The sequence below is a fragment of the Amblyomma americanum genome, chromosome 8 (genome assembly GCF_052857255.1).
Source record: "Amblyomma americanum isolate KBUSLIRL-KWMA chromosome 8, ASM5285725v1, whole genome shotgun sequence".
In the NCBI taxonomy this organism is placed as follows: Eukaryota; Metazoa; Arthropoda; class Arachnida; order Ixodida; family Ixodidae; genus Amblyomma; species Amblyomma americanum.
The window spans coordinates 84,965,415-84,982,759 of record NC_135504.1 but is presented as its reverse complement, the minus strand read 5'-3'; the positions used below and the strand labels follow the sequence as shown (position 1 = coordinate 84,982,759).

Genomic DNA, 17,345 nt, shown 5'->3' with positions numbered 1-17,345 from the left:
CAGGCATCTACTGCGCATGCGCAGCACAGTCCAAGACGCATGCGCATTCAGTCAGGCTGTATACAGTGAAAAGTTCTACAGATCTTTGGCACTCAAGAATATTAGTCAAAAGGCACATTGTTCATACTTTCTTTAGCACTGAACACATGCTTTGCAGCTTAAGGAATGATCAAATTAACGACTTTTGCCTTTGGAACCCCGCCTTAGATAACGAAGTCTGGAAATAACACGGGTTGCGGCTATCAACGCTGCTGTAATAAGTGGAAACGCAATACCAAATAAAAAGTAGAAAAACTGATTGCGAAAAAAAGTAATAACCAAAATACGCGGTACCAAGGATTAGAAAAATGGTCTATAGACAGTCTGTAGACTTCTTATAGACTATTGCCTCCCTGTATATTCCTCTGTTTATTCATAGTCTATAGACTATTACGTATAGACTATGACCTTGCACTATGCCATGTACTGACCATGCATATAGACTATGACCATGCACCAAAAGTGCATGGCCATGGATTTATAGATGTATCGATAGACTGTGTATAAGATTTGTATTGCCTATAGACTGTTCTATAGGGTTTTTCTACAGAGAGTTCATAGATTTTATCGACAGATGTTAATGGACAGTCTATTGACTGTCTAGAAAAATTTTTTTAAGGGAAGAGCACGGCAAAGGTACGAGGTTATCTCCGCCGCCGGCCTTCCCACCGGACGTTGTTCCTATTTTGGCACCTTCATGCTTAGCGCTAGAGCAGCCATTGGGAGCAGTCAGTGCCCCCTGTAGCTCGCACCATGCACCGAAACAGTGGCGAAAAGAGGGTTACCTTGTGAACAGCGGCCGCAAGCGTCTGTGGTGGTTTCTAGCGGTGGGTTGGTTGTAAGGTCAGGTTGGCTGCCTGCTGAACGGGCACGGTGTCAAGCCCTGTAAGTGAAGGAAATAATGGGAAGATCATTAGGGTTCCGGGGAGCTGGTAACTTATTCCTCACGAGCACTCGTTCCCATAACTGAAACCGCAAAGATTGACAGCCTGACTGCTGCAGTTTGACTCGTGGCACTGTTCTATCTTCGATCAGGCCGGTGAAACAGCATGCTCTAGTTTAAATCCTTTTGTCTAAATTTAAAAGGGCTGACAAGTTGTTTTATGCAATGAATATATAAAAACCTTTCGTTTCCAGCCTTTTTTCCCAACATAACTGACTGCTGCTTATTCGAAGGGGCACACTGAATGTTCGCAGCTGCCGCTACTCCAGACGAACGAATGTTTTGGGGGTTTAACGTCCCAAAACGACTCAGGCTGAGGGACGCCGTAAAGAAGGGCTCCGGAAATTTCGGCCACCAGGAGTTCTAAGTTTATATAATTAGTAATAAATAATGATTTTATATGCCGTTATGAAGAATGATGTCACACCGTTAATTAGTGAACGCAATTAAGGAATAATTGGTGTAATTAAAAGATCCTAAGAATAGATAGATAGATAGATAAAGCGGAGGAGGGAAAGACAGGGATGTTAACCAGAAAGGGGTTCCGGTTGGCTACCCTGCACTGGGGAAGAGGGATTAGGGCGCTTAAAGGAGGAAGAGAGAAGGGGAAAAAGGCATAAACACACACACACACGCACAACGCTGTCACAATTTGTCACTCAATCCAGTCGCTCTCAAGTAGGCAAAGAGTGCCTTGTATGCCTTGAGGGCAGTCGACTGCTGTGGCCACGGACCGAGGATCTTTTGCTCTGTTAATGGGCGAGGATCGAGGTGGTCCAGGGCACAACACAGTGTATGTCTTGCACTCGCAAATGCAGGGCACTCACAGAGAAGATGAGCGATGGTCTCCTCACAACCGCAGCTTTCACAGGCAGGACTGTCGGCCATCCCCATCCGGAAAGCATAGTGGTTGGTAAAAGCAACACCGATCCATAAACGACACAAGAATGCTGCGTCGCGACGTGCTAAGTTACGTGGAAGACGAAGGCACAGTCCAGGGTCCAGTGCCTTGAGGCGGAGGTTGCAAAACTCTCCCGTGTTCCACGCTAAAAGTGTGAGCTCCAGCGCCAATGGGCTTGAAGGGCTGCTTTAGGGTCGGTGAAAACCGTCCAGTCATGTGGAGGTTCTTGACTGATGAACTCTACTGCAGCCCGTAAGGCTGCGAGTTCCGCACCAGTTGAAGATGTTGGATAGGTCGTCTTCACTTTCATGAAGATGGATCTGGCCGGTATCACCACCGACCCCGCAGAACTGGTCGAGTGAACTGATCCATCCGTGTAAACATGTATGCGGTGACTGGGTAAGAATGCAGGTGATTCAATGTCAGTTGTTTGAGAGTGGGTAGTGATACACCAGGTTTCTTCGTAATTCCAGGAATATAGAGGTGAACCCGCGGTTCGTGAAGACTCCATGAGGGTGAGCACGGTCTTGACGCAGGGTGAACTCCGATGGAAGATATGCGCGATGAGCTTCAATGACTTTGACGAATGCAGTACGCAGCCTAATTATTGGGAGTGTTGCGAGGTGATGACAGGGAATCCGTGTTAGGTGCCGAATATGTGTTCTCATGTTGTCAACAGCAATGTATGTAGTAACAGGATGTTCCCGGGCAACAAGAACAGTTGCTGCTATTGATGCACATTTAGGCAGTCCAATGCAGATACGGAGAGCTTGCGCTTGCACACTTTGAACAGTGTTGATATTTGTCTTTCTAATGGAACTGAATATCGGAAGGCTGTACCGCATGTAGCCCAGAAATAAGGAACGGTACAGTTGCAGCATAGAACGCACTGATGCGCCCCAGGACTTTCCCCCGAGGAAGGAGAGGATGTGGACAATCGCAATTAGGCTCTTTCTCATGTCGTAGACATGTGGACTCCACGAGAGGTTCCTGTCGATGACAACACCAAGGAATCTGTGGCTTCTCTCATAGTGAATGGCTGCACCATTAATGCGAATGGTGTAGCGTGACATTTTGCGTGTTAACGCCACAAGTGAACACTTTTCGGTCGAAATGTTCAGGCCCTGCAATCGAAGATAAGATGTCAATATTGATGCCGCCTTTTGAAGTCTTGCACGAACTTGAGGACGGCTCACCTCTGATGCCCAAATACAGATATCATCTGCATATACAGAGATCTGAGCAGATTGAGGCAATACGTCGACCAGGCCGATGAGAGCAAGGTTGAAGAGAACTGGGCTCAGCACTCCACCCTGAGGGACTCCGCGCGAATTTCGGTGTAAGGATGTTGGTCCGTCCGCTGTCAGGACAAAAAACGACCTCTCTGATAAATAGCTATGTATCCAGCTGAACGTGCGGACTCCGATCTCAGCAGCTTCCATTGCGTCCAAAATGGCCTGATGCGTTACGTTGTCGTACGCACCCTTGATATCCAAAAACAATGCCACGGTCAATCTTTTCAAACTTTTGCTGTGTTGTACCGACGTTACAAGGTAAACCACGTTGTCGATAGAAGAGCGGCCCCGTCGGAACCCAGACATGAAGGTTGGATAAATCTGATATCGCTCCAAGTACCATTCCACGCGTGTGAGCAGCATTCTTTCCATGACTTTGCCGATGCAGCTGGTGAGTGCAATTGGACGGTATGATGAAAGGTCGAGCGGTGATTTCCCCTGCTTAAGAAGTGGAACCAGACGACCGGTCTTCCAATCATGAGAACTATGCCAGCAATCCATGACTTGTTGTAAGTTTCCAAAAGAGCCCATCGAGCTTCTTGGCCAAGGTTGGCAAGTGCGGAGTACGTCACACCATCGGGCCCTGGTGAGGATGACCTTCTACAACAAGCAAGCGCAGCATCAAGTTCTTCCATGGAGAAAAGTGCATCGATCCGAGAATCTCTTGAGGGTGGAACATTGTTGCAGTGCAGCGTTGCGCCTGAATTCGGAGGGCCTGTTATTCTTGCGCAAAAATCTTCGGCTACCTCAACCACACTGCGCCTTTGGTGGAGCGCTACGGATTTGAACGGGTAGCGCTGTATAGGGGACATGCGAAGACACCGAATTAGACTCCAAACGCGTGACAAAGGCTTCCGTGGATCAAGTGTTTGGCAAAACGTCCTCCAGCGTTGTGTTTGTAGTGCCTGAATTCTGCGCTGAATCTTCTTCTGTATGCGCCTAGCATCTCTTAGATCTAGGCGCGACTTTGTGCGTCGGTATCTGCGCTCTGCCCTGCGCCGTTGTGATCGTAGTCGCTGCAATTCGAAGTCAAAATCTATGTATTTAGTGACAAGGTTAAAGGGGCAGGTGGCGTGTTCCATGGCCTCCTTAATTTTTTGTTCAAGACCGGTAGAGAAGCCCTCTGTGCAAGCAGCCTCCATAAGTAATTTAAAAACTGCCCAGTCAATGCGCTGCCTACACCTGGCTGGGGAAATTTAGAATGGCGGGTAATAATAAGATAGCTTGGGATATGGTCGCTGCATCCTAAGAATAGGTGGTTACACCACAATATGACATCTGCTTAACAATAAATATCCATAGAAACCTTACGTAAAAATGACAGAAAACTCCATTTGAGGTATAAATAATAACTAAAGGTTCTGGATTTGAAATGACGTGGGCATCAAGTGGCGGAAGTCTCGGAAAACAATTCAGATCTTAGAAAACATCCGATTTGTACTTGTATGAGAATTGAGCTCAGAAGAATTAATAATGTGAGGCTACTCAAGGTATTTAAGTCAACCTTTGCATTTAATTATTCAATTTACTCCAATAAGCATGCCAGATTACATTGCTCTATGCCAAATAATAAATTTCACTTCCGATCTCTACTTCACCCCAAATAATTAGCGGTCTGCAATGAGCGGAGGTCTCTTTGCCTGCACTGTCATTGCACAGATGCGATTGCACTGTCGTGACTGACACGGGGCAGCAAGGTGATTTCAACGTGGGCCAGAACGAAAACATTTGACGATTTTTAAGCACATCATTACAGTAGGATTCAAGAATTTCGCTCAGATTTTCCTTCTGTTCATTGCACTCACCAATCGGCAGTCTAAAGCAACCTGTTTCCAAACACATCGAGGTACTTAAGACTGTACATTTTCACCCACGTAAAGTTTTTGTACTACATGTCTTAGTGAAAAGGTTTAATAGATTCGAGATGCTTAGCCAAAGGTATCTAACTCCCAGGTAACCAAGACATTCAATGCTTGCAGAACTAAACACTAATTTCTTGCTCTCAGAAGCACCTGCTATCCGCTTTAAACACAGGTTTAGATTCTATTCCCTGTTTGTAAAGTGACAAGCGCCGTGTCTGCTAGAGGAGTGGTAAAAGTTCTGCTGCAATTCGCTTAAATTCGATTTATTTCAAGCTTATGTAGCAAAAACTATGACCAGTAATTTTTAGAACGTTAGCTCTTTGTCATCACGTTTGCACATTTCGTGGTGTCTGCTACCATCCTGATATCACAGCGCCACCTGTTGCAGCAACCGCTCATCACGATTCGAGATTTCGTGGGGGCCTCCTGCCACCCTGAGATCACAGCGCTATCTGTGGCAGAAACTTGAATGCAGCACATCTCGCATTGAGACTTGTAGAGCCGTTGACAATTCTTAAATTCGTTCCGCTATACATACTCCGACAGCAAGGGGCACCCATCTGGGGACAGCTGTGTGCCGAATTTGGTAGGCAAGTGAAGCCCTATGAATTGTGGTATAGAAATAAAACCACAGTTTAGTAATAAGTAAACATTGTATGCAGGCAATTACTAATTGAAGAGGTACCATATCGCACCGCAAGCCGAATTCTAGTTCCAGCTTGACCCCCCCAAACGAAGCAGATTTCGTTTGGGACGTATCCTGAGGGGGCGCAACTCGACAACGGGTAGATGTGGATCGTAATTTCTCTGGCCGATGGCGCTAGGCACCGATCCCTTCGCTAGGTGGAAAAGTTGGTTTACTTTTCCGAACCGCTCAGGGTTTTCTGCACTGGCCCCGCTAGATGCGGAAAGACTCGTTTTATGCGCGGCCAATAAAACTAACCCTCGTTACTTCAACGTCTCCTAGACGGTGGCGGACTTTTTTTCTCCTGCAGGGTTTCTTCACAGGATCACCGTTATTCAAGGTTTGGTACCGGTCCTTTCTGGCTCGACTTCAGTCGCGGTCGTTGTGTTGTTATTCTGAGCAGAAAGGACTAGAAATGGGTCCACAGCGACGGAATACTCCGTACCGCACTGCGGATGCTACGGAAGGAGCTCGCCCAAAAAATTTACGCCATGACCTTCAGCATTGTTATTATCCTCATCAGACACAAGTTCGTATATTCGTTTCGAAAAAAAAAATAATCAAGCAGTTTTTTTTCCTACTTCCCCAAATGCAATTTGACCGGACGCATCTCAGTCAAAAAGTTGCTCACATGACCGGATCAATGCGGTAGGTTCTTGATTGCCTAAACAAACTTAAGAAGAAAAAACTGCGGCGAAACACGGGACGAGAAACAATACGGCAGCACTACGCGCCGACCAGCAACTCGTTTTTTTTTCAGCTGTATATATTTCGCTTCTGGCGAAATAAATACGAATTGCTTCTTTCTTGTCCCGCGCTTCTGCGTTGTTTTGTTTTCTTAAGCTTAGTTCACGTGTTGGCGAAGAAATAGGATCCTTTGCACATTCTGGTGCCCCATATGTGTGTGATATGGGGTTTATGAAATGCAACTCGATGATGATGATCATGATGGGTTTTTATGGCTCAAGGGCATCTCTATCCAAAGAGCTCCATGGCAGAAGGCATTTTCGATTACTCAAGGGAGGGTCAAAGACCCATTTTTCAGGCATTTCACCCTGCAGAAGCCGAGCACCAAGCCAGGGTAAAGCTTGTACCCATTGCATCACCGGTGGGTACCCGGTGCAACTGGAGATTGAACCCCGCACCTCCCGGATGCTCAACCACTAGACCATCGCTGCGCTCACGGAATGAAACTCTTCTGGTAGTTTAGCGTCTTGGTGCCAAAGCAACGAGGAGAGCGCGTCGGCTCTGTGCTATGTTTTGGTAGAGAAGCAAGGGCTCACCATTCGCTCTTTCCTTCGGCGCAACAGCATGTATAGGCGCGGACATGTTATTCGAACTCAGCTGGCTCGAGCGACGCAACAAGCTGTGTCGGTGTTCACGCCTCTCCTGGCCAGAACCAGGTGCCGGAGTACACCTGGGGTACTTGGTACCTCCGACGACTGCTTCCATGACGACGAAAAAGCCGCGCCGGTCGCCTGGGCTGCTGCAAGAGTGGCTGATATGCAGAGAAACCTTTAAAGTGCCTCTGTATTGCTTCATGTCATTGTCATAAACATGCAATACCGTGCGGCCTGATGTGTAGTACCTATCCGTATCAAAAACTATCGCATTAAGAACCAGTGCTAAAAACACACACACAGGACGACACGAGACACACGAAGGCGCTGATGTCTCGTCTCGTCCTCCGTGTGTGTTTTTTAGCGCTGGTTCTTAATGCGATGGATCACAACCAACTCACCCAATTCTCAGTTCTTCTACAGTTCAAAAACTATTGCCATTCAAAAGTAGCACGTTGTTACTTCATATGCACTTGCACTAACATCATTATGGTAAAGCGTAGTTTAAGTTTGCTTACAACCGAGGCGAATAAAAAAAAACTACTATCTGTAGCACAAAGTGTGTAGCCTATTTTAAGCATGCCAGACGATTTTACATGCTGCATTCCAAAGAGAGAGAGAGAATGTAAAAGGACGCGCCGTGCCGTACGCCGTCTTACATGTAAATAAATCGTACATGTAAATAGATCACTGCCCACTGTTCCCAGACCACGTTCCTGGTTTCGCTAACCCCCGGCGACATCTGTGAAATTCTTCCCAAGCAACAAGGCTTTCTGCGATGGCCCATTGACAAATTCGAGCTGGCCCCTTAATATGCAACAGAGCCGTTTTTAGTCTGAAGCGATCAGAACAACGGCCGACCACGCAAAGTGGTCATCGTGGCGACACTCTAAAGCAAACTCTAGGTTCCATGTGTGCAGCGCCCACAGTCCCCAAGTCCGGGAGAACCTTTCTTAAATCGGGCATTACGTGGAACGTTTCGCTTTTCTTCTCGATGACCTCTATGAGTTTCTTGCTCTGTTCTAGCACAGGTGTCATGATGTCCCTGTTCCTACCTACTTCCGCCATGGTTGAGTATTTTTTCGAGCGAGAAGTCGCGATGTCTCCCTTTTCTTGGTTCTGTTAGTCTAAGGCACACGGCTGTCACGCGGGTAACCTTTGAGCTCAGTGCAGGTAGCCCAGATGCTTCAACAAGGGCGCCTCAAACGGACGGCCCAGCAACGACCGTTAGTCATGCCCCGCCGTGAATGCTTGCTCAATCCCGGCGAAATTTATTTCCATCAGCCTACTGTCACGTCCGACCACACAGACCGGACGTGTACTGTAAGCTGTCGAGTATTGCTTTCTGTACGAATATCCCAGCAACATCACCAGATAACGTCATAAGCTATAGGTTGACTGACATCGACGCTGCTTTTTTACTTGCTATTCCCGCCGGAAGTATTGGAGTGGGGGGGGGGGGGGGGGGGGACGTGTTGCGTTTTTTGACTGGTGCGCTTCGGCCACGTACGCAAAATGCAAAAGCGGCACTACGGTGCTCGATGTCAGCTGACGTCTTAACAGCTAGTGGTCCAAAGTGTTGGCAATGCGGTGGCATTAGCATGTGTTAATGCCTCTACCCGTGATGTCACTTTGGTCTGATGACATCCCTTCCTCCAGCCAATGGGAATGCTCCCGTCTGGCGAGTTCACCAGACCGAATATTTCTCAATGGCTGGAGGGAATTAATGTCACCAGAGTGGATAAATGACATCTGCTGGAGGAGAGCGACGTCACAAGAGCTGAAACGACGTCACTTCCAGTAAGGGCGTCAACGGTGCTGAGTTTTCCAGCGATAGCTGTTAGGCGGCCATTCCTTGGCTCTGCGTCATAGTTGTCCGCCGTCGTCAGCGTAAGCGATGGGAGGAAGGATGCGTTAGCACCCACCGGTTTCGCCGGTCACCCTGGGTCGCATAAGCCTCCAGGTGGCTCTGTTTGGAACAAGCCGCCTGCCAGTGCAGGGGTGCGTCATGTGACCACTACACCAGTGGTCTTAAACAGTTTTCGCTGAATCTTGTGTTACGCTGTAGTAATCGAACTGTGAATTATTTATTGTTGCTATTAGTTTCGGTTCTGGCTGCACCTTAGTGGGCGGCGCATGCATGACGTCACACTCACTCTAGCCTCTGAAGCGTCGGCGATCACATGCGGTACGATTTTTACCGACACACGTGGACGCTAAAATTTTTGGTCTTGCTCGAATTCGATGTTAACTGCGGCAGGTCTCTATGTGAATACGAGACCTATTACAGCTATTACCTGTCACCCCAATGCCTATTCTAGCTTGAGTGGCAGCCGCTAAACAAACATGTTGAATGATTTGTTGTGTGCACCCAAAGAATGGCACAGACTGAGCAGGTGCTAATTTTTGCAGGAGACTCGCAGGAGGGGCCGATACAGTTACGGTTCTTTCTTGCACCAGGAACAACCGCACTCCTGTTTGTAAGCTGTGCCTGACTCAGTTGAATAAGAGGAGAGAACTTACCTCTGCCTGAGGAGGATGTTCAGCAGGCCCAAGGCATTGCCTTCGGTCCCGGGATGAGGTTGGCATCGATGCACGGTGCCCAGAAGAGCGCCGACTGCGAGAAGGCATTGAAAGAAATTTGCGTCTACATGGAAGTATAATTGCCTATTGCCTTTCACCTACCATTAGCCAGCGTGGAATTAAATTTGTTCCTAAAAATTAGAGCTGTCGCTTTTCTGTGGTACGCCGTTAATTATGCCTAAGCGCGTTCAAATATATAAAAAAATCTGGGACGGTGCTGAGGCACCATAATATAAATGCTGGCAACTAAAGAATGCTGCCTAGCTGCTGCCCTGGAAATTATTCACAGTCGACAGCTGCTTACTGTTATGTGTGATGGCAGCTGTGATGATCCCAGGTGGTTAATAAAAAGTTTTCTTTTGAGCGTTACATCTTGCTCATAACGTTTCTTGATTGCTTGGACTCTGCTACCAGCTCTCTTCGGCGTGGAATTTTCCAAGTCAGAGGAATTCAAAATGGCGGCCCCAATAGTGAATACATATAGCAACCCAACTGGCGATTGATTTGTGACGTCATTAGTATGCAAAATTGGTGATTGATAATGTCGCTGATATATCCAATTGGTGATTGATTGGTGACGTCACTTATAAATCCAAGATGTCGGCCAATAATGGTAATTAATTGATGACTTCAGTAACTATTCCAATATGGTGGCCGACTTGGGCGACGTCATAATCCAAGATGGCGGGAAAATTCGGGCGCCAATGACTGCGTCAAAATGCAATGTGGCGTACAGAAGTGAAACCACGTGATTATGACGTCATATGAAATCTAGTAAACCCAACAGCTAACGCTCGTTACTGCAACGTCTTCCAGACGGTGGCGGCAGCTTTTTTTCCACAGTTAAGGCAAAATCGTATGCATCCACGCACTGAATTCCTTTTCTGCAGAGCTAGTTGGAGCCACATCTGTTGTGCGTCAGCTCAGCTCTCAGGGCCAGCATTCAATCTCGCCTATAAGAATGCAAGATTTGTTGCTTTAATGCACGGTCGACAAAGAGGACACCACACTGCAGGACACGCGAACGCCTTGACCGTGGTTGGAAAACACTTACCCGTGTCAAGCGGACAAATTTAGTGCTGTACTAAATGACAAATTTCGCCCAATTATCTTATTTATCATGATTTGCAAGAATTACTACCGCTCGCAAGCCAAGCGTTCTACAAAACTCCTTTGCAGAAGAAATACCTACCGCACAAGCAGTACCACGCAGAAAAGCAGGAAACTTCGTTAAAAAGAACATGCCGTGTGTCAGCAAGTGTTTTTTTCATAGATTTTTCAGTTAGATGAGACACTAGCACTGTAGTTCCATCGTGACTGGATCCAGCTTTCGGGGCACTTCTGACAAACTCGTGGCTTGCGGGTCGACGCGTGAGTCAATGGCTTATTTATCGACTGGTTAGTCAAGAGCGGTAACATTTTCTGCGAAAGGATCGTAATTCTAGTACATATGGACAGCCTTAACAAGGTTTTGCCCTTACGAACATTGCATTTTAAAAAGTAAAAACTTTTTCACTGTCTTATAGTAGTAATGATTTCGACCTGCATGTAGTGAGGTACTGGTTGGAGTTCAAGTGCGTGTATTGGGTTTAGTGACACATAAGCCAAAGGCTATCTTGCCCCAAACGCGAGGCTTAATGTTTGATTAATGTGTGATACACTATTAGTGGTATTTGGTCTATAGACTACGAATAAACAAAAAGAGATATCTGTAGGAAGGAAATGGAGTCTATAAGAAGTCTATAAACTGTATATAGACTATTTATGTAAGGAAACAACTGATGCTTCAGTCGTGCTCACCCATCCCCGCTGTAAGCCCGCCTTGAGTTGGGTTGCTGTGAAGTCCCGCCTCGCACCCACGTGAAGAATGCACTTCCATGCATGTTTTACATTCGAAGACACTGCCGCTGCTGCTCCTCCGAGGCCGTCACAGCTGGCGATGTCGCCTCTGGACAAAAAGACAAAAGCGAAAGCTGACTCGTCTCATCAGCACAGGAGCTATAAAAGCTTTTCGGGCGCCTGCTCATCCATATCCTCCATTATGTGCATGATAATGAGAAGCCGTTAGAGAGTTTGGCAAACGTGCATTATCACTTCGCATGTAGGAGACGGCTCTGAAGCCGTAGTAACACACTTTGTTTTTGTTCGGTTTACGGGGGTTCAACGTCCCATAGCGACTCAGGCCATGAGAGACGCCGTAGTGAAGGGCTAAGGTAATTTCAACCACTGCGAATTCTTCAACATACACTGACATAGCACACTACACGGGCCTCTAGAATTTCGCCGATGACGAAATTCGAGCGCCGTGGCTGAATCGAACCCGCGTCTTTCGGGCCAGCAGGCACCACGGCGGCTGTGGTATCTTTAATGACACAAACACCAAAGACTGCCATGCACCAAACGCGAGATTTATTGTGTTTGCAGTGTGAACAAGCTTGTATGAAACTATTTTTGCATATTATAGCCTGTTTGGGTGCACTGCTTTTCAGGAACTAAAGAACACGACATTAGCTGTATGCGGTTTACCGTGAGCTCATCTCCACATTCTTCACACATCGATTTACCTTACCACGCTAGCTTAGATTAGGTAGCATCGATGTGCCACCCTCACGCAGCACCAAATATGGCGATATGGCAGGCAGATTGCCTGCCATTTTTATCTAGAGGCGCATCATTCATTTCACCCGTGCACTGTTCCTGCCCGGCGAATAAGCCGAAAAACATCGTAAGACAGTCACGCAGCAGTGCGCGGTGCACCCTAGTTAAGTTCCCGACTGTACATAACAGGTATCAGCGATGTTGAACATTGGTTACAGGCAAAGAAAAGGCTTAGTAACAGTCTCGGTGAACACCTGAATAATGTCTATAGGTGAACACCTTAACTGTTCCGTTAAAGAAGCATGAAGCAGTTAAAAAGCAGTGAAAAGAGGCGCCTTAGTGGAGGCTTTCGAGAATTCGCTTCGACTACCAGGGGTTTAGATACACCCTCACGGTTAACAGGAAGGTATAGAAGGCAGGGGCTGAAGAACCTCAAGATATTGAAAAGAAAATACCATTAAACAAAAAAAATAGATGATCGATGCGGTAGAAATGCATTAGGCGAATTCTTTCAAGAGCGTTAGTTCTTACGCGTCACGTTTCTCGATTTCTTTGGATGTGCTACCACCTCCCTTCGGCGTGGAATTTTCAAAGTCCATGGATTACCAGATGGCGGCCTCTGTAGTAAATTGATATAGCAATCCAATTGGTGATAGATTACTGAAGTCATTTACATACAGAATTGTTGATTGATTGGTGCCATCTCTGATAATGCACGACGTCGAATTCGTATTTCTATTGGGGTACCTCACTTTAATCTAATTCATATCTATTCTAGTAAACCAAACCACTAACGCTCGTTACTTCAACGTCTTGCAGACGGTGGCGGCAATTTTTAATTTCGCTTTTAATTGTGTTTTAATTGTGTTTATACAAATAAAAATGGAAGGCCGAAAATGACAGCAACGAACTGTAACGTGATATAAGCGCAGTTCATAGTTGAAGGACTGAAACTGGTGTATATTGCATCATTGCATCTCCAAGTGCGCCGCGGAAATGATCGGTGTCTGTGATAGCAGGTAGTGCGGCAGACAGGTGGTTCCGCTCGCGTCAAGTTATTGGTGAGGTGGAATATGAATAGGTGGCTGTGTGCTGCCACGGTAATGAACCTCTGAAGCAGGTATTAAGTATCTGAGGTGATGGATGAATATAAATGACAGTCTATGATGTCGTGATCAGAAATTTTTATGGTAAGGTATCGGATTGCTATTACCTTGAGTAACCTCCAATGACAATAAAGTAGGTGTAAATTGCCTGCAAAATTGAACAACTTGACTGTGCATTGTGCAGATGGCATAAAATGCCGGACTCGTGCGTACTATTCACATAAAAGAGAGTGCAAAAAAGCTATGTTTACGATTTTTTTTGTCTATGGCATTAATGATGCTATGATCAATTTATAGTGAACGTCCCTATAGTAATGAGTATTGGAGCAGCCTTATGCAGAACCAGTCATATATAAGGTATGCGTAGGGGCGCGGGCGTAGGTATATGTTCATGCTAAGCGTGCTTCACACATGACGGTGCCAGGCGTGTGTGACCGTGCATCACACACGGTCACACAGTGTCACTCGTGCATCTCCACAAGGCAAGGAGTTTGGCGTTAAAGGAACAGGTTTCGCAGTGCTTTGCTAAACGGGAAATGTGCACGCCTACACGATACCCTCGAAGTCCAAACAGGTCCAGGAAAACGTCGGGAAGACCGTAAGAATGAAAACAGGACGCTTTGAATGCAAAAACAAAGCTTCGCAATTACTGCTTCGCTGAGCTTATGAAAACTGCACTCCTAAATAAAACTTCCTATATCTGCACTCTGGCAGCACTGCCTTATTATATGCTTACTGCTCGTCCATTTTCACTACGAGTAAAGACATGGGGCAGGAGCTTAACCCTTACATATTTTTTATAGAGTCTGTTGACTATTCATAGACTGCTGTCTACGAAGACTTTAAACTCTATAAACAAACCCTAGATAACAGTCTATAGCCAATGCAAATCCCATAGACAGTCTATAGACAATCTATAGATGTATGGCCATGCACTTTTAGGAGACTTGTCTACAGACAGTCTATAGACTACGAATAGACTGAAAAATTTCTGTAGGAAGGAAATAGAGTCTATAAGAAGTCTATAGACTGTATATAGACCATTTATGTAAGGGAACAACAGATGAGTCTGTCGTGCTCACCCATCCCCGCTTTAAGCCCGCCTTGAGTATGGTTGCTGCGGAGTCCCGCCTTGCACCCACGTGAAGACTGCACTTCCATGCATGTTTTCCATTCGAGGCCACCGCCGCTGTTGCTGCTCTAAGCCGTCGCCGCTGGCGTTGGTGCCTCTGGACAAAAAGACAAAATCGAAAGCTGACTCGTCCCATCCGGACAGCAGCTGTAAAGCTCTTCGGGCGCCTGCTTAGCCAAATCTTCCATTACGTGCAGTATAATAACAAGCGCGTAGAGAGTTTGCCAAGCGTGCATATACACATCGCATGTAGGAGATGGCTCTGAAGCTGTAGTACCACACTTAGGTTCGGTTAACGGAGGTTCATCCTCCCAAAGCGACTATGGCCATGACGGACGCCGTAGTGAAGAGATCCAGAAATTTTGACCACCTGGGGTTCTTTAATGTGCACTGACATCGCACAGCACACGGGAGTCTACAATTTCGCCTTCATCGAAATTCGACCGATGCGGCCGGGATCGAACCCGCGTCTTTCGGGTCAGCAAGCCGAGCGCCATAACTACTCAGCCACCACGACGGCGTAGCACACTTTGTGGCGACCTACTAGGAGGGTAGGTAGCCATTGAAACTACAAAGTATGATATAGTTTTCAGAAGCAGGATAGAAAATGCGCCTTCTTTGACGATTCAGACAGGCGAGTCACTGTATGGTAGTGTGTAGACTGTATAAACTGTCGTTGCAGGCGTAATAATAACTAAATATATTTTCCTGAAACGCAAAGATAACGTGTTGTTTTGCGTTTAGAAGGCTGTTTTCTGGCTATTAACTTAGAAACGCTTACATGTAATAAATTATTCACATATAATGCTTACATAATGCCAAAGCTTCTGTTTGCATCAATAGTATGACGAACACGTTTTACTGTCGCAATAACGTTAGTAGCAAAAAAATGCAAGCTTACAGAAGGGAGATCTGTAGATATATGACAATTATAAGAAACTTAAGAGTATGCGAAAAAAAAGACGTGTAAAAAAAACTTCTGGTTGAAAATTGTGCTTGTACAGAATTTGTGGGCATGTAGCCTCAAGGTATATGCCGCGGTTAAGCAATCATGTTGAGCAAACTGTCATGCTAACATAGGAAAAGGTTCCACCGTCGAAGCTCTTTCCCGGTCATCAGGTGTTTCCTGATGTTAACATGTAAACGGTTTTGAATGAAGCGAGAGTTTTGAGAGTTTCCAGTGACATGCTGTGAGAGCTTGGGTTGAAAATGAATGGCCGCTGAAACGAGTTAATTTTCCGGGTAACTTTTTGCTGGTACAGGAGCACTCAGCGAGAGGGCCTTCGTGTCGCTTATACTATCACGATGGAAAGAAACGCGAACAATACGTCGTCTACGCATTCCACTGTTCGAATTTATTTTGATCGCCTTTTTACCTGGACAGCCGCAGCAGTGGCGTAGTGGTTGAGCATCCCCCTCGCATGCGGGATGTGCGGGGTTCGATCCCCAGTGCCGCCGGGTACCCACCACTGATACAATAGGTACAATCTTCCTCTGTATATCCGGTTTCAGGTTTGTGCAGTTTACGCGGCCAGGCCTCTTCATGCTGACGCAGTTTTGCCATGCGGCTCTTGTGTGTTAGGCATAGCTAGTTTTCAATTACTAACTGCCATGCATCAAAGTGCGTAGTCAGTGTTGGTGTTCGTATGGTTTTCTTCGCGTTGCGTGTTTTGCTCCAATGCTCGCTGCTTACGCTCCTTTTGGCGCTCTGCCCATCAAGCTCTTACAGTCATAACAATGCCACCAGCGCTACACATAGGAACGGGCGCCTAATAGCTGCGCAGCAAACATCAAATATGTGTGTCGCCACATTCGGGAGGTTTCAGAAGCAAGCTGTCAAGATAGTGTTTTGCTGCACGGATCCTGCAGGCAAGACTGCATTGCTATTAACTTGTGGAAGTCTGTTCAGGCCTTGAAGTCATGAGTTTGAACCAAGGGGCGGGAAAATTTTAAAACCTGATTGTCTCGGCAATGAACGCATGATTTTTTACCGCAGTAGATACATCAACAAAGCCACGAACAGCCATGCCAGAAAAGACCTACTCCAGTCTGCCTTCCTTTCAAATCCGTGTTGTCAACCGCGCTGTTGTCAACTATCAATCTGCAGCAACTTGTCTTCAAGCTCATACCCAAAAATTCTGGAACAAAACATTTTGAGTGGGATACCGTTTATGAACGCAATTTTTTTCACATGAGATTTCACGATAACAAGCAATATATTCGCGGATAACCCGACGGCAATCTTGTATTTTTTTCTATCACGTTTTTCTTATCATCAAAAGCGTTCCCCATTGGTTTTCTATGGAAGTCTTAACTGATCAGTGGAAACGACGAAAAACACTAAGGAAAAAATTTTGCTACATAGTAGAATAATGGACCATTACCTTCAATATTTCCATAACAGTGTCTTACAATTTTCCAAATTCCAAATTTTGCCAGAGAAAGCTCGACTTGACACAGCTGCCATCCTTTTGAAAGTGCTCACAGAATATTCAACGTCTTATTGCATCACATCGAAATAGTGCTTTGGTTCAGCGAGAGTGCTTCCGCCAGTCACTCAAGATATCAGCAGGCTCCAGGTGACAGTCTATAGAGAACACTGCTTGACGCACCCTTCCCTAAGCTCTACGGTGCAACCATCTTTTCACGGTGTTCCAATAATCAAATATGCTCTCGCAGGGTCTGAGTACTTGCAAGAATAAAGAGGAGAGTGCCTCCGCTCTGAGCTACATTTGTCCAGGGATGCAGGTGCTCACCGCTTGTAATCCGCTCTTTGGGGCGAAGGGCAGATCTCGCTCGACGTGGACATGTTCACCGTACTGCGCTGGCTCGAGCGACGCCATGCTGAGACTAGCTTGGAC

The 17,345-nt window shown here is 46.3% G+C and overlaps 1 protein-coding gene across 1 annotated transcript; it reads right to left on the bottom strand.

Moving 5' to 3' along the window:
- Positions 1-834: 834 nt before the first annotated feature.
- Positions 835-17,340, bottom strand: LOC144100490 (uncharacterized). Its single transcript, XM_077633431.1, has 6 exons — positions 17,241-17,340; positions 14,435-14,581; positions 11,449-11,596; positions 9,589-9,682; positions 7,009-7,211; positions 835-922 (listed from the first exon to the last, which is right to left on the bottom strand). The coding sequence occupies exons 3-6, from the start codon at positions 11,525-11,527 to the stop codon at positions 861-863; spliced, it is 438 nt and encodes a 145-aa protein (XP_077489557.1). The 5' UTR covers positions 11,528-11,596; positions 14,435-14,581; positions 17,241-17,340; the 3' UTR covers positions 835-860.
- Between the last annotated feature and the right edge of the window lie 5 nt (positions 17,341-17,345).

Bases quoted from the DNA above. Each gene is read 5' to 3' on its own strand.
- LOC144100490 (XM_077633431.1), bottom strand. From the start codon at position 11,527: ATGGAAGTGCATTCTTCACGTGGGTGCGAGGCGGGACTTCACAGCAAC. The intron at 7,212-9,588 runs GTAAGTTCTCTC...CCACTCTTGCAG, and splicing joins AACATCCTCCTCAGGCAGAG to CAGCCCAGGCGACCGGCGCG. The intron at 923-7,008 runs GTGAGCCCTTGC...CTTCACTTACAG, and splicing joins GCCGAAGGAAAGAGCGAATG to GGCTTGACACCGTGCCCGTT.